The 24,541-nt window shown below is 40.4% G+C and overlaps 2 protein-coding genes and 1 long non-coding RNA gene across 5 annotated transcripts in view; all 3 read right to left on the bottom strand.

Moving 5' to 3' along the window:
• Positions 1–3,483: 3,483 nt before the first annotated feature.
• PIGV (phosphatidylinositol glycan anchor biosynthesis class V) lies at positions 3,484–9,380 on the bottom strand. Of its 3 annotated transcripts, none has more exons than XM_063311961.1 (3): positions 8,921–9,380; positions 5,524–6,696; positions 3,484–3,848 (listed from the first exon to the last, which is right to left on the bottom strand). In XM_063311961.1, the coding sequence occupies exons 1-3, from the start codon at positions 9,005–9,007 to the stop codon at positions 3,546–3,548; spliced, it is 1,563 nt and encodes a 520-aa protein (XP_063168031.1). In that variant the 5' UTR covers positions 9,008–9,380; the 3' UTR covers positions 3,484–3,545. The 3 variants fall into 3 exon arrangements, with proteins under 3 accessions (XP_063168031.1, XP_063168029.1, XP_063168030.1); XM_063311959.1 differs by having other exon boundaries at positions 8,969–9,379; XM_063311960.1 differs by lacking the exon at positions 5,524–6,696 and having other exon boundaries at positions 8,921–9,090.
• Positions 9,381–11,571: 2,191 nt separating this feature from the next.
• On the bottom strand, positions 11,572–16,920 carry LOC134503187 (uncharacterized). Its single transcript, XR_010068512.1, has 3 exons — positions 16,542–16,920; positions 12,658–12,877; positions 11,572–12,417 (listed from the first exon to the last, which is right to left on the bottom strand). It is a non-coding gene; the product is annotated as an uncharacterized LOC134503187 (long non-coding RNA).
• A 3,652-nt stretch (positions 16,921–20,572) lies between these two features.
• Positions 20,573–24,541, bottom strand: part of ARID1A (AT-rich interaction domain 1A) — an 84,311-nt gene continuing 80,342 nt past the window's right edge. The window contains exon 20 of the mRNA XM_063312223.1: positions 20,573–23,616. Coding sequence (XP_063168293.1) covers positions 21,898–23,616 — 1,719 coding nt within the window. The 3' untranslated portion in view covers positions 20,573–21,897. The remainder of the gene's footprint in view (positions 23,617–24,541) is intronic.

Below are 24,541 nucleotides of genomic sequence, written 5' to 3'. Positions count from 1 at the left end.
CTTAGTGGGCAGGCAGCCTTACCTAGAAGAATACAGTCTTGTTCTTTAGGAATGTAATTTAATGTGCAGTATCTTGAGGTGGGTTCAGAAGCTGTCCACAAGCTGCAAAAGTTTCATGTGCTCAATGACAAGATCTATTTAAAGCATTAGCTATTTTTTCAGACTGCCTGAGATGTACAGATACCTTTCAAATGCAACCTCACATAGAGCACACTGAGCTAGATACTGATTTTGACTAAGGTGTGTGTTCACATATCCAGATCGTCTGCTCTATTAAAAAAAGGGTGGCTTTCACACCACAGTGTTCTGGTCAAAAGCACAAATTATGACTATCCCCAGGGCACTCAAGAGTGAAGTGATGAAGTTTCGGAATTGTGACAGAGGAAAGGTAGAGTGTCGGAACATACCAAATTGGAAAAAAATCCATGCTGCAAGGCTGGGAACCAGATTTAGGTTGATCTGAAAATCTATGCCCCAAAGCCTAGTTGGCTAAGCAAGAAGTGTTCTAGGGATCCCAGTTGACCGAAAGTGTTCTCTAACACTAGTGGAGCTAGACCTACAAGAGAAATAATAACTTTTGCCAAAGGTTAAAAATAACATACCAAGCTCTAGACTCCAGGGAGACTAAACCCAACCTCAAACATGCTTTAGAGAACTTAAACCAAATAGAGTAAAGGATGTCAGTTTCTAAAAATGCAGATTTGGACACCATATAATAGCTGGGAGATATATTGGCTATGAAGAGCTTGCAAGCAGCATGGACAGAATGGGGTCCTTTCAAATGGAAAAATCTCAGGGTAGCTGAGGAGCTATACAAAGCAACACTTGCCGTGTATACAAATGTTTGTCTCCAGGAAAATAAGACCTGGAACAGTACACCGAGGTATTTATAAGCATGTACCTGCTTAATAGCATTGCTGCTGGTTTGTCAATAATGATAAGATTCATGCAAAAACTAGGACTATAGTTTTCTGATAATTTTGTTTTTCTCTGAACAAAAAGAGACTGCAGCCCTCAATATCCCTCTCATTCCCACTTGGGAGACAGAAAGGAACGTGCCATTGTCTGCATATAGAACAGCCGGAACTACTCAACTTGCTAATACAGGGAAGTAATGAGAGGGGAAAGAAAGGGCCTGGATTGTTGGATTGATGTGCCCGTTAACTGAAAAGGGGCTAGAATACAGCCCTGCGTCATACCTCTCTCCATAGTCACAGGTCTAGAGAGATGTCCCAAGAAGGAAGGACTGAATGAGCAGAATCAGCCTTTTATCTACTGAGGGCCCCACTAGTTTTTCTCACGGTCTTTTCCTTGGAAGTAAATAAAAAGATTAAAAATTGACACAGGCTACAAAACAGGAACCTCTGGTCCAGGAAGAATATTTCTTTGCTAAATGATGATGAACTGAACAATGCTCATCATTCCCCACTTAAACCTGCCTGCTTCTTAGCAAGCACGTTTTTGCTTTCAACCCAGTCCAATAGCTTTCAATAGAGATGTTTTGCATACAGCTTGCTGATTATATTTAGCAACCTGATAGGTCTGTAACTGGTCAAGTCTTTTTTTGTTTCTGTAAATGGAATAACAATGGTATAACCCCAGTGAAAAGAGGCACATGCTGGGCCATTAATACAAATAAATATAACACTGGAGGTCACCAGTCCTTGTTTTCCCTTAATTCCAAGGGAATAAAATTTATTCCTGGGGTTTTTCCAGGTTTTGTGAAATCAACATGGGACAGACATGGGCGGTCAGCTGGGAAAATCAATAAAAGAACAGGTCACAACTGGATTATCTACTGTTTCACTTGGAAAAATACTCTGGAAGCAATACAGATTAATTTGAAAAAATGGACCAAAATACTATCTTTAAGGGAACACTAAGCTGAAACCAGAAAGGATTCTTGAGTTTAGCAGCTCCAGTTAAACTTCCCCACTCCTCACTCACAGCTTTCCCTTGTTTTAATTATAGAGGGCTTTAATTAAAGATTATGAAACGTATCAGGGGAATTAACATGGAAGACATTAAATTCCGTGAGTAGGGTCTTTTTTGCTTTGACATAATTGGTATTGAAACAGGATTTCGATCCAGTATGAGGGATACTATAGCAGTCTCTGGGATATCTTGATAGAGAACCCTAAAGAAAAAGGATAATGGATTGACAATATGTTAATACCTACTTGGGGGAGTCAGCCTGGTAAATTTGAAAGCAAAGCTGAAGGAGGGAATCTGAATTCAAGAGATCTAGCAGGTCTTTTGCTACTCTGGAGGACCATTTATTTTCAACACGCCCTTTTTGTGTGGCTGAGAGGACAATGGGCTTTTTCTAATAATCTAGTACTTTAGGATTAAGAAAGCAATTTAAGGGGAAGTGATTGCTATCAAGGTGATCTCAAACACAAAATTTGTTCACTTTATTAAGTGAACAAAGGTGCATGAAACCAGGATATAATTTATCACAGTGATCCCACTGGAGTTCCAGAAAGCCCCATTGGAATTTCCTCTGGCAGAATGACAAAGTCCAAACTACCTGCCAACTGGGTCAGTTGAAAGCCTGCCATTTTACAATGCTTGTTCTTAGATTATCAAGCCTGGGGATAATGAACTCCCTCGTTGGACCAGTTAAAATGGGTTTGTAAAAAGGTGATATTGCCTCCAATGTGTACATTCACTGGCAATGTCTGCTACAATATCAAGATACGAATTTTGCCACCATATCAAACGACGTTATAATAGCACCACCACCTTGAAGAGGAAGATTATCAACAGGCTTGTAGAAAACCCACATTTTGCAAAAGTACTTTTTTTTAAAAAAGGGGGAGATTTTAAAGCAGTCCTTGGTCGAAGGTTACAGAATGGGTGTAATGATTGCCTATTCTAAAACACTATCAGACTCATGAGTATGAATTCAAAGATATCTGATTTATTAAAGAATAGTATGCAGGATCACAGAGAAAACTGAGAATGATGAAAGTGCACCAAATTCAAACTAAAAACCCTCGGTGCAAATGAAATCCCTCCCCCCGTAGAATCTTCTCAAGTTCACAATCCCAGGTGCTCCTAACGGTTTCTGATGGTCTGCGGGAAAAGGCCTTGAACAGAGAACATAACCCAAACACATTCCGTTGTACTGATTTCACATACAGAGCTTGGTACAAGGTCTGACAGCAGCTCCCTCCTAAACAGAAACGTGCGTCAGCGCCATGGCATGTGAAATGTTACGATGTATAAACTACATTGAATCAGTGAACATGACAATGGGTCTTGGGAGAGAAGAAAATCTAGAAAAGCAGGGTGAGTTGGTTGGAATGGAATAGATTATTTTGAGGAAGAATATTTTTTACTGCAGTGCTGCATAGGAGTATTCTACATCGCATTATTTTTTTGCAAGTCTCACTAATTCAGTTTATTGACACTTCCAGATACCAACCCTGCACCTTTAGTTCTTAGCAGTAAATGTTATGAAGTGTACAGAAGACATGATCTTTGAATAATGTTAGATTTTTACTCTGCTCAGCCAGTATATTTATATAGACTTAAAATGGTTATGTCCAAGGAAAGAAATTACAGTGAAGGACCAACCCCAGCAGCCAGTAGGAAAGTACATATCCCAAAATACATTTTGTGATAATCCTGCTCTGCTTCCACTTGCTCAGGAGCACCAGCACAGGGTTTACATTTCTACTGCAGTTAGGAAGGAAATTATCCAAAGAAGACTTCTCAGAAAGAGGTTCTCCATGCTTGGATGGTGAGCATCCATCCTGTAGCAAAGGTTCATTGTCATAAAGCAGATGAGCAGAGAACCAATAAAGGACTGGAGAAGAAGAACCCAGAAATCTGGTAAGAACCTATTAAAGAAAAATAAAGGAAGAAACTTACATCCATATCCATGTGCTTAAGACCTTTCAGAATAATTCTATGATGTGCACCCTCATTCCAGCTGCCAAATGTTTAATAAAAAACATAAAGCAGATGGACATAAGGGCAAAATCAATTTCAGTCAGAGTTTCTAACCCTATTCACAGTGCTTAGAACTGTTTCAATCAGGTGGGTGGATTCAAGCTATTAATTCTCCAAGTCAGCATTCCAATCTCCTATATTAGCCTCCCTTCAGAAACTGAAGTTGGAAATTACTGAAAATATGCATATAAAATTATTTGAATGGTACAAAAGAACAATATGAAGCATTCTTATTAGAGTAACTGAAAACTATTATGGTCTAATGGGGTGAACTTTGGACTCCTAAACATATTCAACCATAGGCTATTGAATACATTATACTGTTCAAATATATAGCCAGAATTATGTGATGAAGGTGGCTAAGGGTACAAAAGACCATGCCTACTTTTTGGAAGATGGACCTCGGCATGTCACTTCAAGGCTGTGACTTTTAGCCTAAAACGATTGCTCACCTTTGTTATGTACCAACACCACTTAATTAAACAACAATGAACATGTAAAATGGGCTAAAAACTTACCCTGTACAGTTATTCTGAAAATAAATACAATATGTATGTGAAAGTATGTAAGTGCTATAAGGAGAAACATATAAATAACGTGGGGGTATTAGCAGAAAGATAAAACTCCAAGTTAAATATGGTTTTATCCCAAACGCAAGTGCACAGAGTAATATCTGATGATTAAGAAATAACCTATTATTGAAAACCGTAACAGACAAGCCAGAAGTTACCTATTATTTACTTATAAAATTGGTGAATCACTTAAATCAACTCCCAGGAGAGCTCCTATCCAACTTTCTGCCTTCAGATAACACTTTCCAAATTGACTAAGAGCTGCACATTGCAGTGGATAATAGGAAATGTTCTACAATACACAACTGAACATATAAACAAGAATCTAGGTAGCCCACTTGCAGACTAATGCATTTTTATTATGGGAGAAGCTTTAGTGAAATAACCAGTTTCCACAGATGCATGGACTCAAGTGGACTCCGGTCAACAAATGTTTAAGCCACAGTAAACTAGACTATTTAACATGGTATGACTCTGTTGTTTTTTTGTTGAAACAGGTTAACTTGGCTACTTCTAGAAACCCATCACTCCATCATGCAGACACGGTGGTCTGCATCATGCAGGCTTCACTGGTCCTGACTGAGTATAAGCAGGAACATTGGCTGTATATTGAAGATCCAAAGTAGTTGATAAACTGTGATGTAGTGAATCTTATCTGTCAATTTCCCCCTCTGTATAAGATGCTCTGAATGTCCTGTATCTCAGGATACTGCCAGAAGTCTCCCTACTCTACATATTCTATTTTCACATATAGACATAAAATCCTTAAAATGTGTATGAAATAAGTGTCTGAAATAACCCACAGTTGGTCAGAAAGCTGAAACTGGCTATAGCTCCATGATAATCATTTGCTGTTAAAAAAAAAAAACACGTGCTATTAAGCATCCGATTTCAAGAGCTGACAATATCATGGTGGAAATAAATCTGTCTGCTCATATATCTACACCATTACCCCATACTTGATAAGTATTAAAGATTTTGTAAGACTCACCTGTACGTGCATGAAAAAGGTCCCAAACACCAACAGAGTTGCTGCGTGGACCACATAGACAAATACACCAGGAGAGCAAAAACCCTCTGCTGGCTTGTGCGAGTCACATTCTTGTGTGCCTGCGCTCTTCCTTCTCACCAGACCAAGTGTTAGACAGTGCCAGGGGTTGGCAGCGAGATACAACCAGACTGCCCAAGAGCTCAGCACAATAGCAGGGAAGGCTAGTAGAAAGTTTGGGATCTGTTTGAGCTCAAAGTATCGGAGGAAGCCAACATTCCAGTAGGCATCTTGTATGTAGGTGTAGAGCACAGGAAAGCTCCATGAGCACCACGGTGGCTTCCCACCATCTGAAGCTGCTACACGATACCCCTTGAGTTCAGCCAACTGCAACAGCGGCTTTGGTATAGCAGATCCAAGGCTAACACTGGGATTGCAGAACTTAAGGTAGGCATAGTACTGAAACAAAGCAAAAGGTAGGAACACAGTGGCAGACATCAGCACCAAAGCAGCAGCCAGGTTTAGAAATTGACCTATGTTCTGCAGTGGTTTTACCCCACTTCTTGCCCTTGCCTGAGCCTTGAAAGCAAAAAGTTTTGTCTGGGAATAAAGGAGGAATCCTGCATTGATTAGCCCATTGGAACGTACCCCAGTGGCTAATGAAAAGAGGAGGAGGCTAATCCAACGATGCCCTTTCTCTAGCCACCACAAGGCACCAAAAACTAGGAAGGCAAACATGCTTTCTGAATAAGCAGCTGCCATAAAGATATTAGCCGGAGTGAGGCAGAAGAGGATGGCCGACAGAAAAGCCCTCCTTCGGCACTGCAAGACCACGCAGCTGAGCTTGTACAGGGTCCAAGATGCCAAGGCAGAGAAAAGAGCATTGAGCAGAACCGCGGAAAGGAGCAGACGGCTCCGGAGACACAGAAAGCCTTGGAAGGGCCAGAGAATAACGCTTGCTGCCACTTTTAGGCTCAGGGGGAAAAGGGGGAAGAAGGCACAGTTGTGCTCGTACACATAGCCATGCTCGGCGATGAACAAGAAGTGCTCTGCATCCCAATGGGAAAGGCCTCCCAGGAACCATTCCAAAAGCCAGTCACAGAACCCAGGGTCGGACAGGCGGGGAGGAGAGAAGGCATCTGCAGCGTGGTCAGGAATCAGGAGATTGAAAAGGGCCTGGGGGGAAAAAAGAGCAGAAAATGGCATCTAAGCAAAGAAGGCATGGAAAGATCTCTCTTGCTCTACAGTTCTGTCCAATATTCTTTTCAAACTGTTAAGTTCAGAGGTCTTCATGGACATAAAAAGGAATAAACAGAGATGCATATTGCACACAGTGGAAAAGGATGGTTATGCTGCCATTTTACACTTTGTATATTAGGTCTCCTTGCATTCATTCATACCCTATTTGAAAGAAGGAAAGTACGCAACCCAAGTCATATTTCTATTGTATATTGACGGATACATTGATAAAACTGGCCTTACAATATCTTATAAAAATAGACCATTTACACACGCTTGCTCATCCCTTGACAATTTTCAGCTGAATGTGTTAATATTCACACTCCAGCATGACTACTTCTGCCATTAGCAGTAAATTCTGCTTTTCGTGGCAAGGAAAATTTATTGTGAAATCAACTGCTAAGTTTACGCGCAACTAACCCCTTGAGTCATCACCATCAAACATCATCCAGGTACAAATTAGACATCAATATGCCTTATTCTCAGATAACAAGCTTGTTATCAGGACACTCTTGATAAAGGCAGTTTGCAGGAGGCAGGGGTTGGTCCCGAGTTAGTTTCTCCAATGTCTTCTTATATGGTGAGCAATCAAAAAAAAACCCAATACACATAAGCAAGTTACAATTTTTGTGATCTACTGCAGGAGACAGCACTAGCCAACTCTGTCCTCCTCCAAAAGCACGTTGTGGCACTTTTTTTAACATCCCAAGCAGTTGTTCATCTTGACTATATGACAGATCAGCACTAGTACTAAAAATTCTTTTCCTGGAAATATGACTGTCAGAAACCATCTGGAAGCTGACAGTCGTATTTCCAGGAAAAAATTCAAAGGCAGAATGAGTTGGAATACAATACACACATTCAACCATTCTCGCAGTGATTCAACCAGTTGGAAACTGTCCTATCTTTCCCTGCTGTTGGAAAATAACTGTAAATATTATGTCTAAAATGTGGCTCACTTACAATGGAAAGGCTATATTTTGGGGCATTTCTGGCTTTTATTGATGGGGAAAAATAGAGGAGGAGGAGGACAACCTGGGTAAAGTCACTGTTTCTTTGTTCACCGATACTACTACCCTTAGTGCTCTCCTTCTCTATTGTCCTCCTCTTGGAGGGGCTGTGATCTATACCAGTGTTTCTCAACCTTGGAGTCTTTAAGATATCTGGACTTCAACTCTCAGAATTCCCCAGGCAGCATTAATTCATGAAGGAGGAACAGCATGTGGGCAGATCTTTACAATTATGCCTTTGTTAGAGTTATATCACACTTCAAAATTTCTCCCACAACAACCATGAGAGGCAGGTTGGGTTGAGAGAGAGTGCGCATGCGCAAGAGGGCCAAAGTCACCAGGTGAACTTCTGCAGCTGAGGGTAGAATTGAACCTGGTCTCCTAGTCTAACTCATTGACTACTACACCAAGCTAGCTTTTAATAGGATGGCTCTTCCTGGATTGGCCAATATGGAATTTTAGGAAACTCACCGAGTGCAATACTTAAGTTATAGCCCCTCTTAATTTATAACACGCAAATTCTTTTCTCAGTTTTTTAAGCTGAGTCTAAAGAACATCTTCTGTGGATGGACAGATAATATTACAATAATAATATTACTGATTATGTAATTATATTACAATAATTAATTTCTGTGGAGTCCTTGGTGCTCTCTGAGCTTGGTTGTTTGCTTGCAGACCTTTCATTAATGGATTAGATAACATCTGGAGATAAACCAGATTTATACACCATTCAAAAGAGACAATAAAAAAAGTTAAGAAGGAAACAAAAGGACCAGAACACATCCTCTCCAGCAATCAACACCCAGATAAGCAGGGATTAACACCAGACAAACAATACCCCAATCAAGGAACTAACATGGAGACAAACAAACAAGCAGCCAAGCAATCTAGCAGAAAACAATACCCTAATCAAGGAACTACCAAGGGGAAAACCACACCCCAACAACCCTGGCAGAGCAAGCTACTGTATATAAACAGGGAGCAAACCCCTCACTCATCAGCACTGGTGAAGTTACCTAGCTGGGTAATGAAACGTCTGCAAGCAAACCACCAAGCTCAGAGAGCACCAAGGACTCCACAGTTCAGCCCTGAGCTACAGATATTCTCTTCTATTGGAGTACTTAATTCCTACTAATTATTTGGGGACTTGCCTGAAGAAGAAGTGTAATAATTCTGCAAAATACTGCAAAGCAAACCACCTCTTGGCAACGGGTGTCTCTGTGATTCCTTAGTGGCATCTTGGTCTTGAAGTCCAACCATCAGAACACTGCAAAGGTTCATGTAGGAATCTCAGTAAGAAATGTCGAGAACCTGAAACCAGAAAATAAATTCAATGATACAAAGGCTATAGCTTGTTCCTGCCATGTTTACAAATTTGGTTGTTGGGAATTTGTGTTTGGTATTTCATTTTGGCTGTGCTGGAGAGTTTTGTCTTTGTGTGAGGCAGGACTTCAGTGTTGCAGCCCTTGGGCTAGTCCTCCTGGTAATTTGAGTTTGAGAACTCTTATCTAGAGCTGTGTTTGGTATGTTTCTTCAGAGAATTGCATAAAAATTCATTCACAAAATATTAAGAAAGCTCACTTTTCTACCATAGGTGCAACCGAGGATTTCTCAGGAACTGATGCAACAAGAGATAATCTTTGGTTTAAAAGAAAAATGAAAGAAAACCTTATGCAAAGCTAAGCCTGGCTAATATGCCCCTTGTTTCTAGCCACTTTACTGATTTTAAGAATAAAGCTCTCTTATCATCAAGAGCCAGTGAATCTCTAAGTGAAAAAAAAATCCTTTAAAATGAAAATATTAGATGGTTTTAAATTCCTGCTCTTTAGACTGGCTACCACCAGAGGGAAGCAGACTCTCACTCTTCATACCGTAAACTATTGTGACAATCAAAGTGTAAGTATGCTATAGCATAAAATTCCTGGATAAAACCTGGATAAAATTCCTGGATAAAACACACAGAATTCAGCTATGTTAAATTTGTTGACACCTCTCCATGTATATACAGTATTCCTGTATAGATCATATTGTATAAGGACAAGAGTGAGACAGTATTTGTCATTAAAAACAGCTCAGATCAATGCTTGGTAAACTTCTACTGTTAGGTTTTGAGCCATTTCTTTTTCCTCTGCTTTCTTTTACTTAGAAAAAAAATGAAAAAATGTAGTTTGTTGACCCTGTATCTAGCCACTTTCACTTCCTCAGCAGAATCCTGTTCCTATCTCTTTTTCAGAAACACAGCCTGCACAAAGAAAGTAGATTAAAATTATTTTCCAATTCAAATGCAACTGTTTAAACGGAAATATTTCTACCAAGCTGAGATTTTGGGCTGTTAAAGCAAAACAACAAAAGAAGAACTATCAGACAGTTGTTTTTTTTACCTTTTGGAGGCTAGTTTCTTTTCCTCAAAGCTTTGAACCACTGTTGAAATTTTGTAAAGATTGCCTTTGATCAGGCAGATTTGCTTCTAAAAATAATTGGTTTGTGCCACTGAGTCTGCATAGGGTCAGGGTTGCATTTACTGTGAAGGCTTCATGCGCCCAAATGAGCAGAAAAGTAGAACATTACATTAAAACTTATTCTTCAAAAGTTCAACAGATAAATAATTCTCCTGTACTTCGGATGAAGTTGGTGGCTACAGGGGAAGCCTCTCCATTTATGCAATTTCTTATTTCTATACATTCAGTGACATCATATTTGATTGGTTTTCAGGCATCAGCTAAAAACTGCTCTGTTCTTCTAGGTTTTGTGGTCTTGTGATTATACTACTGAATTTAAATGCCATTAGCTGAGGCACTGTACCGTTTAATCTTTTATATTATCCTTTATCTATAATGAGGATGAAAATATTGAAAATAAGGATTAAAATATTTAAAATAAGTAATGGCGTATGGGTGAATAAAACCAAACCACACTGCTAGCTTTCAAAATTCAAACCGTTTTCATGAGGCTTTCTTTGCTTGAGATACAATTATCTATCATCAATTCAGTAATTAGCCTTAATGAAGTCAGTAACAATTTCTGTTAGATGTGTCAAGGACAAGATTCAAAAAGCTCAGAAAAATCACATACTTCAGTTTTTAAGGCCTGCAATTATTTTCTTATATTATTTAAACAAATATTGTTCAGTTCCTCAGAACTTGTGAAAAAAGGCTTTCATTCCTATACATTTTAATCTGTCAGTGGCAACAAGGCTGTTAGCTAAATGTAATCAAAGTTGGTTGAATGAGCTACAACTGTTTGGGTTCTCACATCACACTTAACCATAAAGGTGGATTACAAACTACAATAGCTAGATTTATGCAACACACTGACTAAACCAAAGCCAAACAAACTTCATTATGACTTATCACAGTGTATAAACTTAGCCTGCATCAATGATCTTGCAGGCCAAAACTTGGAATTCATCTTGAGAAGGGGCCTTTGTTGGCTTAACTGATTAGCAATCAGTGAACATTCCAATATCATTAAGCTCAGGATATGCTCTGCTTGCATCATTCTCCATTACCTTATCTTTGAAGTATGGTGTTCTGTTAATGTGTATCTTTACTTTATGAAGGTTTTTTTTAAACCCTACTTCTCAGCAGGGCTTCCAAAGGATCTTTTCTGCAACTGTATGACACTTCTAACGGACAGATGCTTTACATCCTTGGAACTCAGTTATTTCCATTTTCTGATAAGGAACTGATACCAGAAATGGCTTTCCTGAAGTACACTGTAACCATATCCTAAAATATCAGTAACGCTGTGGTCACATTATGGGGTGTAATATAAGACAGATAGGAACAGCATATGAATTCAGAGTGGCAGTGAATTCTAGCCATAGAGTAGCTGGGAAAAGTTTGCCATCACGGCCCCACAGCTTTAAGCTGTACTTGCACGTAAGGCCTCAAAACTCCAGCGTTGATACAAAAATGTTTTCTAATCCATTAGTTAAAGTATCTAAAACAAGCCCAAGGAAAGAAACTACTGTCAGAATGAGGAATACTTTAAATTCATAACAATGTGATCAAAGAGGCTTACTTTAAACGAACACAGAAAAGAGACCGGTGATTTGGATTGCCCAGGTTAAACCTAACAAATCTAGCTGGATCAAGAAACAGATCCACACAAGCAAATCAGTTTATTTTCCATCATATGGAGACTTCTTCCTGCTCTAACCTTCCATATACACACGTGCACACACGTACGTTTTTTTTTTTTTAAGGAGATGATTTGTATTATGAGAATAGTGGCCTAACTAGCTCTTTTGAAACTAAGGCAGAAGCTTTCCAACAAGCCTCACCAGAGCTTCCTAAAATGGTGCCCAATACTGTACAGTATGAAGTTCATACACTTCATTTCCAAATTTTAAGTTCTGCATTCATTTACAGAAATGTGAACACACAGGAGAAGTTTATGTATGAAAACTGAACCTGGGGGACAATATAAATACCTCCAGAACTGACAGAATACACAGTCCCCAACTCCAAATAGTTAAGTCGCTTCCATGGATTTACCATTTACCATCATTTTACCCCTCATCACACCCAGTCCTTACCCAAGACTTAGGCTTAACACATCATCCAAATGTGGTACAGTTGGTGTTTTGGATTTAGGGAAACTGTAAATTCCAAGCAAGGCTGAGTTCAGGTTTAAATTCCAGTTTCTGTAAACAGAAAATGGTAGTGCTAAGAAAATGGTGGTAGTAGTAAGCCAAATACTGTAGTTAGAGCTCTGTGTAGTGCATCATAAACCAAGATTTTTGGCTCATTATAGTATGTGAACACAGTCTGTATCAATGTTTCTTTAAGACTGGTCTATATGTTCCTCTGACATCCATTTTCTCATTTCCTCCATCTATAAAAGTTCAGACATCCTCAGTTGCCATTTGACCTCCTCTTCATACCTTACTGTGCCTTTTTTCCCCAAGTTGCTCCTTAAACTTGGAACGGCCAATACGTAGTGCAGTTACCCACTCTGCAGTCCTTCCAGAAAAGGCAATACTTCAGCAAAGAACTTCAATTTCATATTAGCTGTTTTTTCATCAGGAAGGGTGAAGATCATTCATTTAGGAATGGTACAAAAAACTTGATGGCACCATCACATTTTTGTTTCTGGGATACACTCTGAAAAATATGAAAATAAATTTGGTATTTTCAAAAAGTTTTGCTTTAAACCATGGATGCTTGAAAAAACATTTTAAAAGAGTGGGATTAGACTGACTCTGACTCACTTCTTGACATGCTAAACAACTCAGATCATATTTAATGCCTGACCATATCATCTAAGCCTGTCATACAAACTATGATGCTGGGTTTACACATAGGACAGCATACAATATAGTAAAGGAGGTACCATATAATGAATAATGCTATTCATTTCTAATCCAGCCCTGTTTATTATCAAAACATAGATTGCAAGATCTGAATAGAAACTATGGCACTTTTGTAATCTCTCTGGGACAATATTGGCATTAATAAGTATTCAGCAAAAAAGCCTCGTGTGGTGCAGAGTGGTAGGCGGCAGTATTGCAACCGAAACTCTCCCCACAACCCGAGTTCAATCCCAGCGGAAGCCGGATTCTCGGGTAGCTGGCTCAAGTCGACTCAGCCTTCCATCCTTCCGAAGTCGGTAAGATGCGTACCCAGCTTGCTGGGGAAGGTGACAACTGGGGAAGGCAATGACAAACCACCCTGCTCTATAGTCTGCCAAGAAAACGTCGCGAAAGCAGCATCCCCCCAAAGGGTCAGACATGACTCGGTGCTTGCACAGGGGACCTTTCACCTTTTTTTTTCACAAGTATTCAACAACATGTTAAAAAACTGGCATGGATCAACAAAAACAAGCCAATTGTTTTTCTGTGAAAAACATTCTTTTTTAAAAAAAATTGAATATCTTATTCTGGATTAGTATGCAAGCAAAGAACATTATTTATTATTTATTCAATTTATAAGCTGCCTAAATCACTGCAGCAACTCTAGGCAACATGCAATGATACAACAGACCTTTCAAAAACAAAGCAAATGTGAAAACAGTAATCACAATAACCCACATTGGGGTCTCTATAGGGCAAATACAAACCATCAATCAATCACAAAAGCAGAATCATCTATCACTCTGTTGCAGGACTGCATTGCTTTACACATTTAAGAATTTAATTAAGCCAAACAAAAGTTGTTCAATAAAAGGTGAAAAAAAGCTACTATAATTACATAGGGAATATTATGTTAAAAGCTTCACAAAAAGCTGAATAGTTGTAGATGCCATGCCAGAAAGAGTCTAAACTGCATCATACACAGCTATTTATTTATGCCACTATTTGATTTTAAAATTCTGCTGCCTCGCTTGGGGTGGGAGGGGCACCAGTTCTTCCTGGGGGTGGCTAGTACCATAGATCTCTCCCCAACAAATAAGATCTTCACCGCTTGGATTTTATACCTGTTTTATCTTTATTTATTGTTTTATTGTATTGTAATTTATATGTTTTTAATTTTGATTTTATTGTAAACCACCCAGAATTCCCTTTTTGGGAGAGATGGGTGGTGAGAGAAATTTGAAAAATAAATAAATATGTATGTATGTATGTATGTATGTATGTATGTATGTATCATGAAATGTGAACAGGAGAAGTAGAAGTGATATCTCCCTAGTATGTGACCACTGATGAGGGTTTAATCTTCCTTTCACACTTTGGAGGAGCAACTTGCATACATATGGGAACTGTCACTACTACATAAAGCAAATCAGCTGTGAGAAGTGCCTCATGTCAATTCAAATTTTAAAAGGGGATGATTCTACGAGTGCTTACTCACAGGTAAGCACATTAACTTCAAAGAGCTTAGTTCTAGCAAGCTTGTACTGCATTGCAGCCACAGCACAGTTGCTCATTTCAGCAGGTAAGACCAAAGCAGTTTTTCTAGCATAGGAAGAAGTTACCGTAAAAAGCGCCACAGCAGTCTGTATATACAAGTTCCTATGTTCTATTTTAAGCATTCCCAGTTAAAAAAAAAAGTATCAGCAAATCCCGAGGAAGCATATCATTTAAAGGTGCTGGATTTCTGATCAAATCCTTGTTACAACCTTCCTCAAACTCATGTCCTCCAGATATGTTGACTTCTTCTCTGAGCATTTGACCCAGCATGGCCACTGAAGATGCTAACTTACAATTAATTCCATGAGCCAGAATCCCAGTGTCTAGAGGGCACCATACTGCAAAATGCTATATAAAAGGATTCTGAGGAACAGGGATGCAAGCCACTTTTCCTGAGACTTTGGAGCATTAGATGAACCAAGGTTTTGATTTAAAGAATATCAGGAAAGTGGTTTTATACTAAGTCAATTTGTCCACCTATCTTACCAATAATCTTTTCTAACTAGCAGTAATTCTCCAGGGCCTAAGAAAGTGGTGTTTTCTATCATCAGATATTTTCAGTATGCAAATTATGCACCCTCCGATGTAATTTGTCCCTCTTTTCCCCATGTATAGAAATTATTTAGCTCCAACTTTTCTCTAAGTTGCTCAGAAATGACATATTATATACTAGGTTTTTTCTTTTTATTTATTTATTTTGTTGCACTTCTTCCACTTTTTTGTAAAGCACTTTCCCCCCCTCTCTCTGACTATGTATCTCCATCAGTATTACCCCTGAAATACATACCATATTTTTCCTTTTTTTGTTATTAATTAAAAATATAAATAATAAATAAATAAATAAAAAGTAGCTCAGAAATGCATATATGTCTATGGTGACCATATTTTCTTGGAAAAAATAAAGGACAAACCTGAAAAAGGGGAAAATCTGAAAGAAGCTCATAAGGATAAAAAAAATTGTTTATAACTTTGTTTTACAAAGGAAAATTCAAGAGCAAAACCAAGGAAAACTTTATAAAACACGTATTCTAATAAAAACATCTAAGATCAAGCAGTGTATGTAAATTACTTAAAAAAAGACAGTTCAGTTTCCATAATTGAAAGACTGTGCATTAAGTAGTACTATTTGTATGGTAAAAGTTAAATGACCAAAATAAAGGGCAAACATGAGTTTTTGAAAAATAAATAAATCTAAAGGACAGCTTTCTGAAACCAAGGACTGTCCTTTATAATAAAGGAGGGATGATCACTGTATGTATGTCCCATGAACCTCCATTAACCCAACAAGACCTATAAGCTTACTTAAACCAAGGAAGATTGTTAAAACTCATTTGTTTTCAAAACACACACCGAACGAGTTACCTCACCATATTTTACCCCAGTATGTGGCAAGCACCCTGCCCATATCATGAGTGTCAAAGTGTCATGCAAAGTCAGAAAAACAATTGACCCTGTTGAATTAAATCGCTGAGCGGGTATTTAAGACTAGGTGGGCCATGAGGCTCTCTGGTGACCTTCTCCGAGCCCAACCCTCAGTCTTGGGTGGATCAAGGAGCCCGCCCCCTCCATCAACGCCAGACCCCGGGGAGGAGTGGAGAAGCAGCAGCCCCTCCCACTCGCCCAGACGGGACTAGATGTGGGAGAGGGCCAAGGGCGCGCGAGGGAGACAACATGGGGGGAAAGACCTGGAAAGGGAGGGGCGCGTGGGGCTGTCTCTTCAGCTAAGGAGGAGGGAGCCCATAGGATAGACCGTAGCCAATAGGAGGGGCCCATGCAGAGAGGTGCTTCTGCAACCAGACAGTCCGCCGGAATGCAAGAGTCGGTCCCGTCCCCCCAGCCCGTCCCTGCAGGGCGGCGGCGGCGCCCCCGCCCCACGCTGGACTTCAACCACTCAGTTCACTCCTCACACACTCACAAACCCTCTTCCTCCTACTTCCGGGTTTCCGGAAAGGCACGGGGTCTTGGCGCCTGCGCAGTAAAAGAAGGCAGCCGCCCTTCCGGCGTTAAAACGCAGAATCATCGATGGAAGAGGGAGAGAGGGGCTAGATGAGTTTCACCATAGAGTTCTATACTGGGGCATATCTTGAACTTCCGGTAAGAACAATGTTTAAGTATAATTTCGTTTTCTCAGAACTAGAGGAAGAGAGATGAAAACGTGTGCCAGTAAATTTTTCGCCCTTAGTTAGCTCGACTCCTGATGACTGCATAGATCTTTAAGCCTCCATAAAACTTTTTGAGGCTTTATAAACTAATGTCTTGAAGATTGATAAAGACGTTGGAAGCCTAGTCAGCCATGAATCTCTCGAATAAGAACGCAAGAAAAGAGTCGGTGTAGCCTGCAGTACCTCTATGGTGCATTTCCTACATGCTTGCTTGCCCTGCCGAAAGTTACAATGCGGAATGTATTGAGGCTGTTTGCGGGGTGAGAGGGAGTTTATGAAAGGAACACCACCGCCGTTCAAGGAATAGGCTTGCATGGGGAAGTGAAGCAAGAGACGCCATATTTGATAAGGGAGTCAGGACCGACCTTGCAAAGGCCTTTCTGCCGTAGAGTGAAGCTGTCATGGGCAGGAGGTGTCCCCCTGCGGTTTTGTATACTGTATGGGAATTGTATGGGAATTGTGAAGCAGACACGCATGGCTTTCTTTATAAGCAAATTCAATACAGAAAGGGATTCTTTGGTGAAAAAAACACCTAAAATCCACTTGTGATGCCCAGCCCCTGTATCTGACATGACTGATCCACTGGAGGTGACAAGCACTGGACCCTTGACTTTCAGAGGTTCCTATTATAGTTCCCAGAATTCCTGACCATTTGCTATGTCAGCTAGAGTTTATGGGAGCTGTAGTCCAAAACAACTAAAAAGGAGCAAACATTAAATCCTGCTTCAAACTGCCACAAGATGATAGCATACCTAATACTCCTTCCTCCTCCTATTTTCCCCACAACAACCCTGTGAGGTGAGTTGGGCTGAGAGGGAGGGACTGGCCCAAGGTCACGCAGCTGGCTTTGGTGCCTGAGGTGGGACTAGAACTCACAACCTCCTGGTTTCTACCCCAGCACTTTAACCGCTAGACCAAACTGGCTCTCTCACTTCCCACCACGGCCTCCAATACAGCTCAGCTAAACCCTATGAGAATATTTGGTCTGCAATTCCCTATTCTTTGGAGCATTTTAACTGCAAGACTACAGTACTACTTCTCAGTATTTTGGAACATGCTTTGGGTCTGGCAATCCCATTGCCTGCAATTATTTTGGTCTGTCTGTCTTCAACTCAGTCAAGAATACTGAGACTGGTATATATATTCATAATGTAATATTCATAAAACTAATACCCCCCCCCCAAATCCTTTCAGATTAGACTTCTAAAAATGCTGAATTGACTTTGAGTATGAGAGCTGTTGAGCATGTTCATGTATAAAACATGGCATTCAGATTTGGGAAACAAATCCATGCTTGTAACTGTGTTTTACCTGTAGAGAAATCTCTTCTTGGGGGGGGGGGAACAGCTATGATATACTTGATTTACACAGTGCTAAGCCAGAGTTTGTTTATTCATAGTTGGTTGAATAAATAACATATTCATCCATTAACAATGGTGAGTTTCCCCTCATATGCTAAAACCAAACCAACAACCTTGTGGCTTCACAGTGTGTGTGAATTGAGCTTTAGAGCCCTCTAATAAAAGATGTCCCCACCCTGGTACCCTCCAAGGGCTTTCGATTTCAATTCTCATAATTTCCTGTTAGCGTGACAGCAGCCAAACTGGCTAAGAAATTATGAGCATGAAGTTCAATGTATCTGGAAGTCTTCAGGATGAACAGGAGTCCTGACTATGGCAAACTGCTATGCCTTTTCAATCAGCAACACAGCTATCCCCCCCACCCCAAATCTATGTGAATTCACACAATTGGCAAGGAAACCATTGGAGCATTGAATCTCTAGATTTCTGTAAGAATAGAATCAAGCCAAGGTTCATCTTAGCCCAGCATTTTGTTTCTCACAGCAGTGCCTGATCCTCTGGGGAGCTCACAAGCAGAACATGAAAATGTGTATCACTTCTACCATTGTTCTCCTGTAACTGCTATTTGGAGGCATGCTGCCTTCTGTCCTCAAGGTGAAACTTCTCTTCTGTAAAGGCCTACACAACTTATCCTCAAAAGCCTTGTTAATGGCCACAATATGTCGGTGAAATAAAATCTACCCTATTGGAGCAGTGTTACAAGCATTTGAATTATCAAATCCTCTGGCAGATGATTGTGTGCTTCAGTAAAGGAGAATAAGCTACTAACTACTGAATCATTTTATTTTTACTGTCAAGGAGAGGAAAAACTTGAGTTCTCTCACACACCAGAATAAACTGACTGGTCTTGGATCCTATGCACAGTGATGGTAGCAAGATGGGGATTTGTCCTTCTACTCATGCTACAAAATAGCTTTCTTGGGTAAGCCCAAGCCTCCTTCTGTGGCCTAAATGAAGGTAACTTGGAAGCTACCTTCATGCTCCCAAGCATTTTTGGGAGATCAGATCCAAGGCACTGCATAGCTGTAATAGTAAGTTATAATAGCTCCGTGCATTTCAGATTTGAAAGCAATCTCATGGAGCAAAAACTCTACCTCTGTGAACAGCACCTCTTCAGGTCAGTCAACAGTGGGAGAGGCCTGGTCTGCTTAAATCTGGCCAGGGGGCCTCCCAGAGCATCTTACTTGGTCTTCTCCAACCTGCCTCCTCCAGTTGTTTAAGATTCTAACTCCTCCCAGCCCATCCAGTTTGCTCACTGGTCATGGACTTTTTTCCCCAAATCCTACCTAATAACCAGGATAGGAAGCCTTGATTTGAAGATGACAAACCCTGTTCTCCAAATGGTAGCTTCTCAAGCTGATGGCCAAAACAGGGTTGTGTGACACACATTAAATCAGTTGGACTTACACCCATTTAAGTTAGTGGGACTTCAGTCACAACTAAATTTTCATATGGATTTTATATGGGACCTACATAGAACTACGACTGTTCTCCAATGAATACTTCTTTGCAGCAACTGTTAGTAATCAAGTACTGGGCTTTACACTCTACCACCTTATTTTGCAATCTTTTAAAAAAATTATCCTGAATTTATTATTTTTATAAATAACTCAAGGTGGAGAACATCCCTAATACTCCTTCCTCCTCCTATTTTCTCTACAACCACCATGCTGTGAGTTGGGCTGTGAGGAGGCTAAGATTTCTATAGGTGGGTAAATATTGCATGTTAGTGTTGTTTGATGCACATGCACATCAGTTGATTTCCCAATTGGATGTGTAAATCTGCCTTTAACTCTCTTTCCTTCTCAAAATTGTTTCTCTGGGATCTTGGTAATCTTGCCAGGAGAATATTGAATTGGCTCTTTTTCAGCTCTCAATTAACAGAACTCTGCTACTCTTGACTTTGCACAATTAAATTGTTACTTATCTGGCAAAAGGTTTACTGTGCTCTTGTTAATTTTGCATTAAAGTAGCTTATTTCCCACTGAGTCAATACAAAACTATTTTAAAAATAGCAAAGCACCACATTAAAAAAAAAAAGATACAAACCAGTATCCCAAGCTGAGTAGGCTAAATAAGTTGTCTTACCTATTTTCTACCCACCACCCTTACCCCTTTAAGACAGCTGATACTTTGAGCTAGACTGATTTATAAATTGTGAAGAATGGACTAGTCACTATTAAGGACAGTGTATTCTAGTCGAAACAACTCTTCCCTGATTTTACAAACAAATCCTAGCCATTTATGTATTCAAATTTTAATTGTGCATTTATTTATGCTAAATAAATAATACATCTTTACCTTTGAAAATGATTATTGTTTCAAAAGTATTTTTCCTAGAGAAACATCTGGATTACATCTGGTTGATATCAGGATGCCAAAAAGTGGCTTATATGATCATTGAGAATGAAAACCCTCACAAACATCTTACCAAGATTTAATGTACATTTATTCTTAACACGTGGAACATATAGTATAAAGATTTCATACTGAATAAATGATATTCATTAAGCCAAAAAAGGAAAAAGGGAGGAATTTACATCAAGTTTTTTAGCTACATCGTCTGAAATACAAATATGCAGAATTCATCACTGAAAAATTTCAATTGTGTTTCTTCATCAGGAACTTCAACTGAACCTAGAACTTTTTCACACCTCGATTAGAAAGGAAAAGAAACAAAAAACAAAAACAAAAAAACCCCAGGAAAATAAAACTATAAGTTGATTGGCTGCTGAGACAGCAATGACTTTATACACAGACCTGTACAGCATCCTCCAGAGGAAAAAGAAGGGGGGGGGGAGAGAGAGAGAGAGAGAGAGAAAGAAAGAAAGAGAAAGAAAGAAAAAGATTTCTGGCAAGAGATTAAATAATTGGTGTCTCGCTTTTGCAGGTCATCAACTTGTTTAACTCGTCATACTATAAAGGGGTGGCAGGGAAAAGGGAACAAAACTGCAAGGAATCTGAGGGCATGTGCAATGTACAACATCATATATATATATACACACCTGGCAGCTGTCAGGCTGCAGCTAAAGGTTAAAACCAGTTCTAAGAGGTGATCTCAGGGTTATTCATACAATCAAGGAGGAAGAGAGAAAGAGGTCAGGGTGTTGTAGGTTCACACATGATACTTTGGGGGAAAAGCCTTTTTTTCTCCTCAACATTAACTAAAAACATTTTTAAAAACTACAGTTTGCTGCTGATCCAGCTTTTTCTTCTTCTTCAATGTGAGACATTATTACAGTATGTTTACAGTTTAAGGTGTACAGTACATGAAGTTCTACACTCTACTGCACAGGCCTCCCTTGGACAAGGTCTGTTAACAACTGGTAGCTTCTTGGTTCCTGCAAGATTGTGAATGTACAACGATAAACCACACACAGAGTTCAGCAGTCACTTTTTGTCCTTCAGAGTTTACCATTAAAAACAGTTATGAAAGTAGTGCCTGTCGATGCATTAACAGGACAAAGTTTTTTTCCCCAAACTCACTGTAAACAACAGCAACTTTGGTTAAAATAAAAAAAGTCTTTTTTTTTAATGTAGGCAGAACTTTGTCTCCTTGAACAGGGGGTTAGGATAGATCTGAAGGGCAGAGGTGAGGGGAGAGGGAATATCTTTTCCCCAAGGTAGAAGCAGGACAGCGCAGGGCAGACAGTGGATTCTGAGGTGGTTTTGCATAAATAAAGGGCAACAATCAGTTTCTAAGTCCTCCATTCACACACACACACACAGGGGGTATAGGCATCCCACGGCTGTCATGATTGGCCAATTAAAAACAGTACATCACAAATAACTTGTGAAACCAATGAGTTCATCAGAGGTGACACGGAGATGTCCAACAGCCGCGATTCATATAACGTGAACTCAGAGTGGTTCTCGTCCACTTTGGCCAGGGCAAGCAGTGCCCGAGCTGCCCGACGCATCATGTCCACACTGGTCGGCTCAAAGGGAGGGTTCTGCATGTGCATCAAGCTGGCTTGGCTCTGCTGGAATTGAGTAGCTGCCAGGCTATCCTCCAAAAAGCCTAACAAATTGCCAATGCTGCCCTTCTGCACGGCAATAGCTCTAGCTGCCAAGCTGTCGCCCTGTGCCAAGTTGGCCAGTAGTACCACAGCCATCTCCCGACATACGGGATTCTTTCGGTCACTAAGAAAACGCACCATGGTGCTGTAGAGTTTCTCCAAGCGACTAAAAGGTGGTGTTGCAAGGATCAAATCCACATTGTTGTCCTGGATGCTGAGTTTGCTGAGGGTTTCCAAAACCAGTCTCTGAGGGGATAGGACAGCATTAGGCCCAAGGGTTGGAAAAGGATCTTGGGCTTCTGCTGAAGGACACACTGCCCAATGGAGGAGTCCGTCCAGTATAGGCAAACAGATGCTCTCTGGATACGGAGAAAGGTCCAACTGGCCAGAGATGTTGGCCAGCGTGACCAAAGTGTTTTCACGCAGCATCTCCAGGCAGTCCCACCACCACTCCACTTTGTTGCAGCTCACTCCTTGGTCCTGCTCCTCTTCCTTCTCGTACGTCAGTGGTGCCTGTTTGCGTTCTGGGTGCTTATGGTGCAAGAGAATCAGTTTCCCCAGGATCAACAGCAGACCAGGGTGTTTTGACATCTCAAAGTCATTGCCTGGCACAAACGATAAACTCCTGATGATGTTAGACACACAGATGCAGCGTTTAGACAGTGAGTCCTGCCAGTCCAGAAGTGTGCAGAGGGGTGTTTCATCTTTACTGTGAGGTTCATCCTCCAAGATTTTAATATTTCTGTGGCTCTGAGCTGGACTAATGCCAAATGGAAATTTGCTGCTTTCCTTTGTCACCTCCACATTTCTGACCTCCTCCTCTTCTGCCAAGAAGCCTGGTCGGGCTGAAAGCACGTCATCCATAGTGGCTGTTATCCTTTTCTCTGGAGGACCATCAGATGGAAGGGATTTTCTCTCTCGGATGACAGGCTTGCCCTCAGCTACTGAACGTTTCCGCAAAACAGAGTTGCAGGAAGCTCGTTTGTGAGTCAGCGATGGCTCTGTTTTGCTTTCAAAGTGGGTCTGAATGTGTTCAGTGGTGTCTCCCCCACCAATCCGCCAGTGCAACAGTCCACTCTCAAATTCCTGTACCCGGCCAAGCTTATCTGAATAATCTACCACAAACGGGTCATTCTTCTGCACTATCTTGACTGGAAGTTTGTCGAATTTACTGACTAACTTCTCCTCATTACTTTCTAGAGGTGCTGTGACTTTATTTGCAAAGGCAGCCTCTTCTTCTCCTCCCTCCTCCTCTTCCTCTGCTTCACAGTTGTTATTCTGTGGTTCTTCTTTCTCCGCTCCTTCAGGAGGATTTGAAGACTGGCAGGATCTTTCAGGATCCAATAGCGTTCTTTGCCCTGGATCACCTACTTCATATTCCTTCAGGATTCCAAAGATTTCAATGAGGCAACGTCGGAAATATTCCACTAATAGTTCCAACAATCCTGGCAGCTGGAAAACAAATAGAGGTCAGAGCAGGTTAAGAGTGGCTCAATATACACAAGTTAAGTACAGAAATTTCAGATTGTTAGATGGCCACCTAAATGACACTCTTTCTCATTCAAACATCTTTATTGTTATTTGAAAAAAAAAATCCATTTTCCAGATGACTGTTCAATGCTTCTCTATTTTTTAAGTACCCCCCCTTCACAAATGCAGCCATTTGGGGTAGTCACAGCTCACTCAAAACAATCCCAGTGGACCTTAATCCTGCCCCAGGTCTGGAAATCTTGGCCCAGCCCACTGTGGTGACCTCACGGTTGGCTGGGCCCACCACAACCCTCAGAGGCCAAAAATTGTACCTCCAAAGGTGCAGTCCCATGCCACAAAACTTGCCCAGTGTTGCACTAAAGTAAAGAAACCCTCACATTCAGTCTCTTAGTATTCCAGTGAGAAGATCTTCAATGGAAGGTGTGAAAAAAACTCTTACAGGTTTGCTGACACTGAGAGTAAAGAACAATGAGCTAAATGCATCAAGAAATCAGGGTAAGGCAATTTCACACACTCAGGTTAAGCCAGAACTTCCAAGTGATGCTTAGAAAATGAAACAAGTATACAGTGTTCAACCTGCTTCAACTTCTTTTGGGGCAAGATAAATCTTACATTTCTTATCACAATAATTCACTAATTGTGACACAGTGGAGTATGTTGTTCTTATCCCTGATGATAATCCAAGAGCCAAAACCGGAAGCAAGGGACAAGTCTTGGCATATCTAGACACTTCCCCTCGCAGAAGCAGACAAGATGACCTCAGTTAATAGCATTCTGAAGAATTCTGTTTACTTCTTGTGAGTGAACCAGGCTGAACGGCACTGATTACTCTACAATAAACTTTGCCTCATTTTTGTTATTCATTCAGAAGTAAATTAAGTATCAC

Source organism: Candoia aspera, chromosome 10, assembly GCF_035149785.1.
Source record: "Candoia aspera isolate rCanAsp1 chromosome 10, rCanAsp1.hap2, whole genome shotgun sequence".
Lineage (NCBI taxonomy): Eukaryota > Metazoa > Chordata > Lepidosauria > Squamata > Boidae > Candoia > Candoia aspera.
This window is presented reverse-complemented; position numbering and strand designations above follow the sequence as displayed.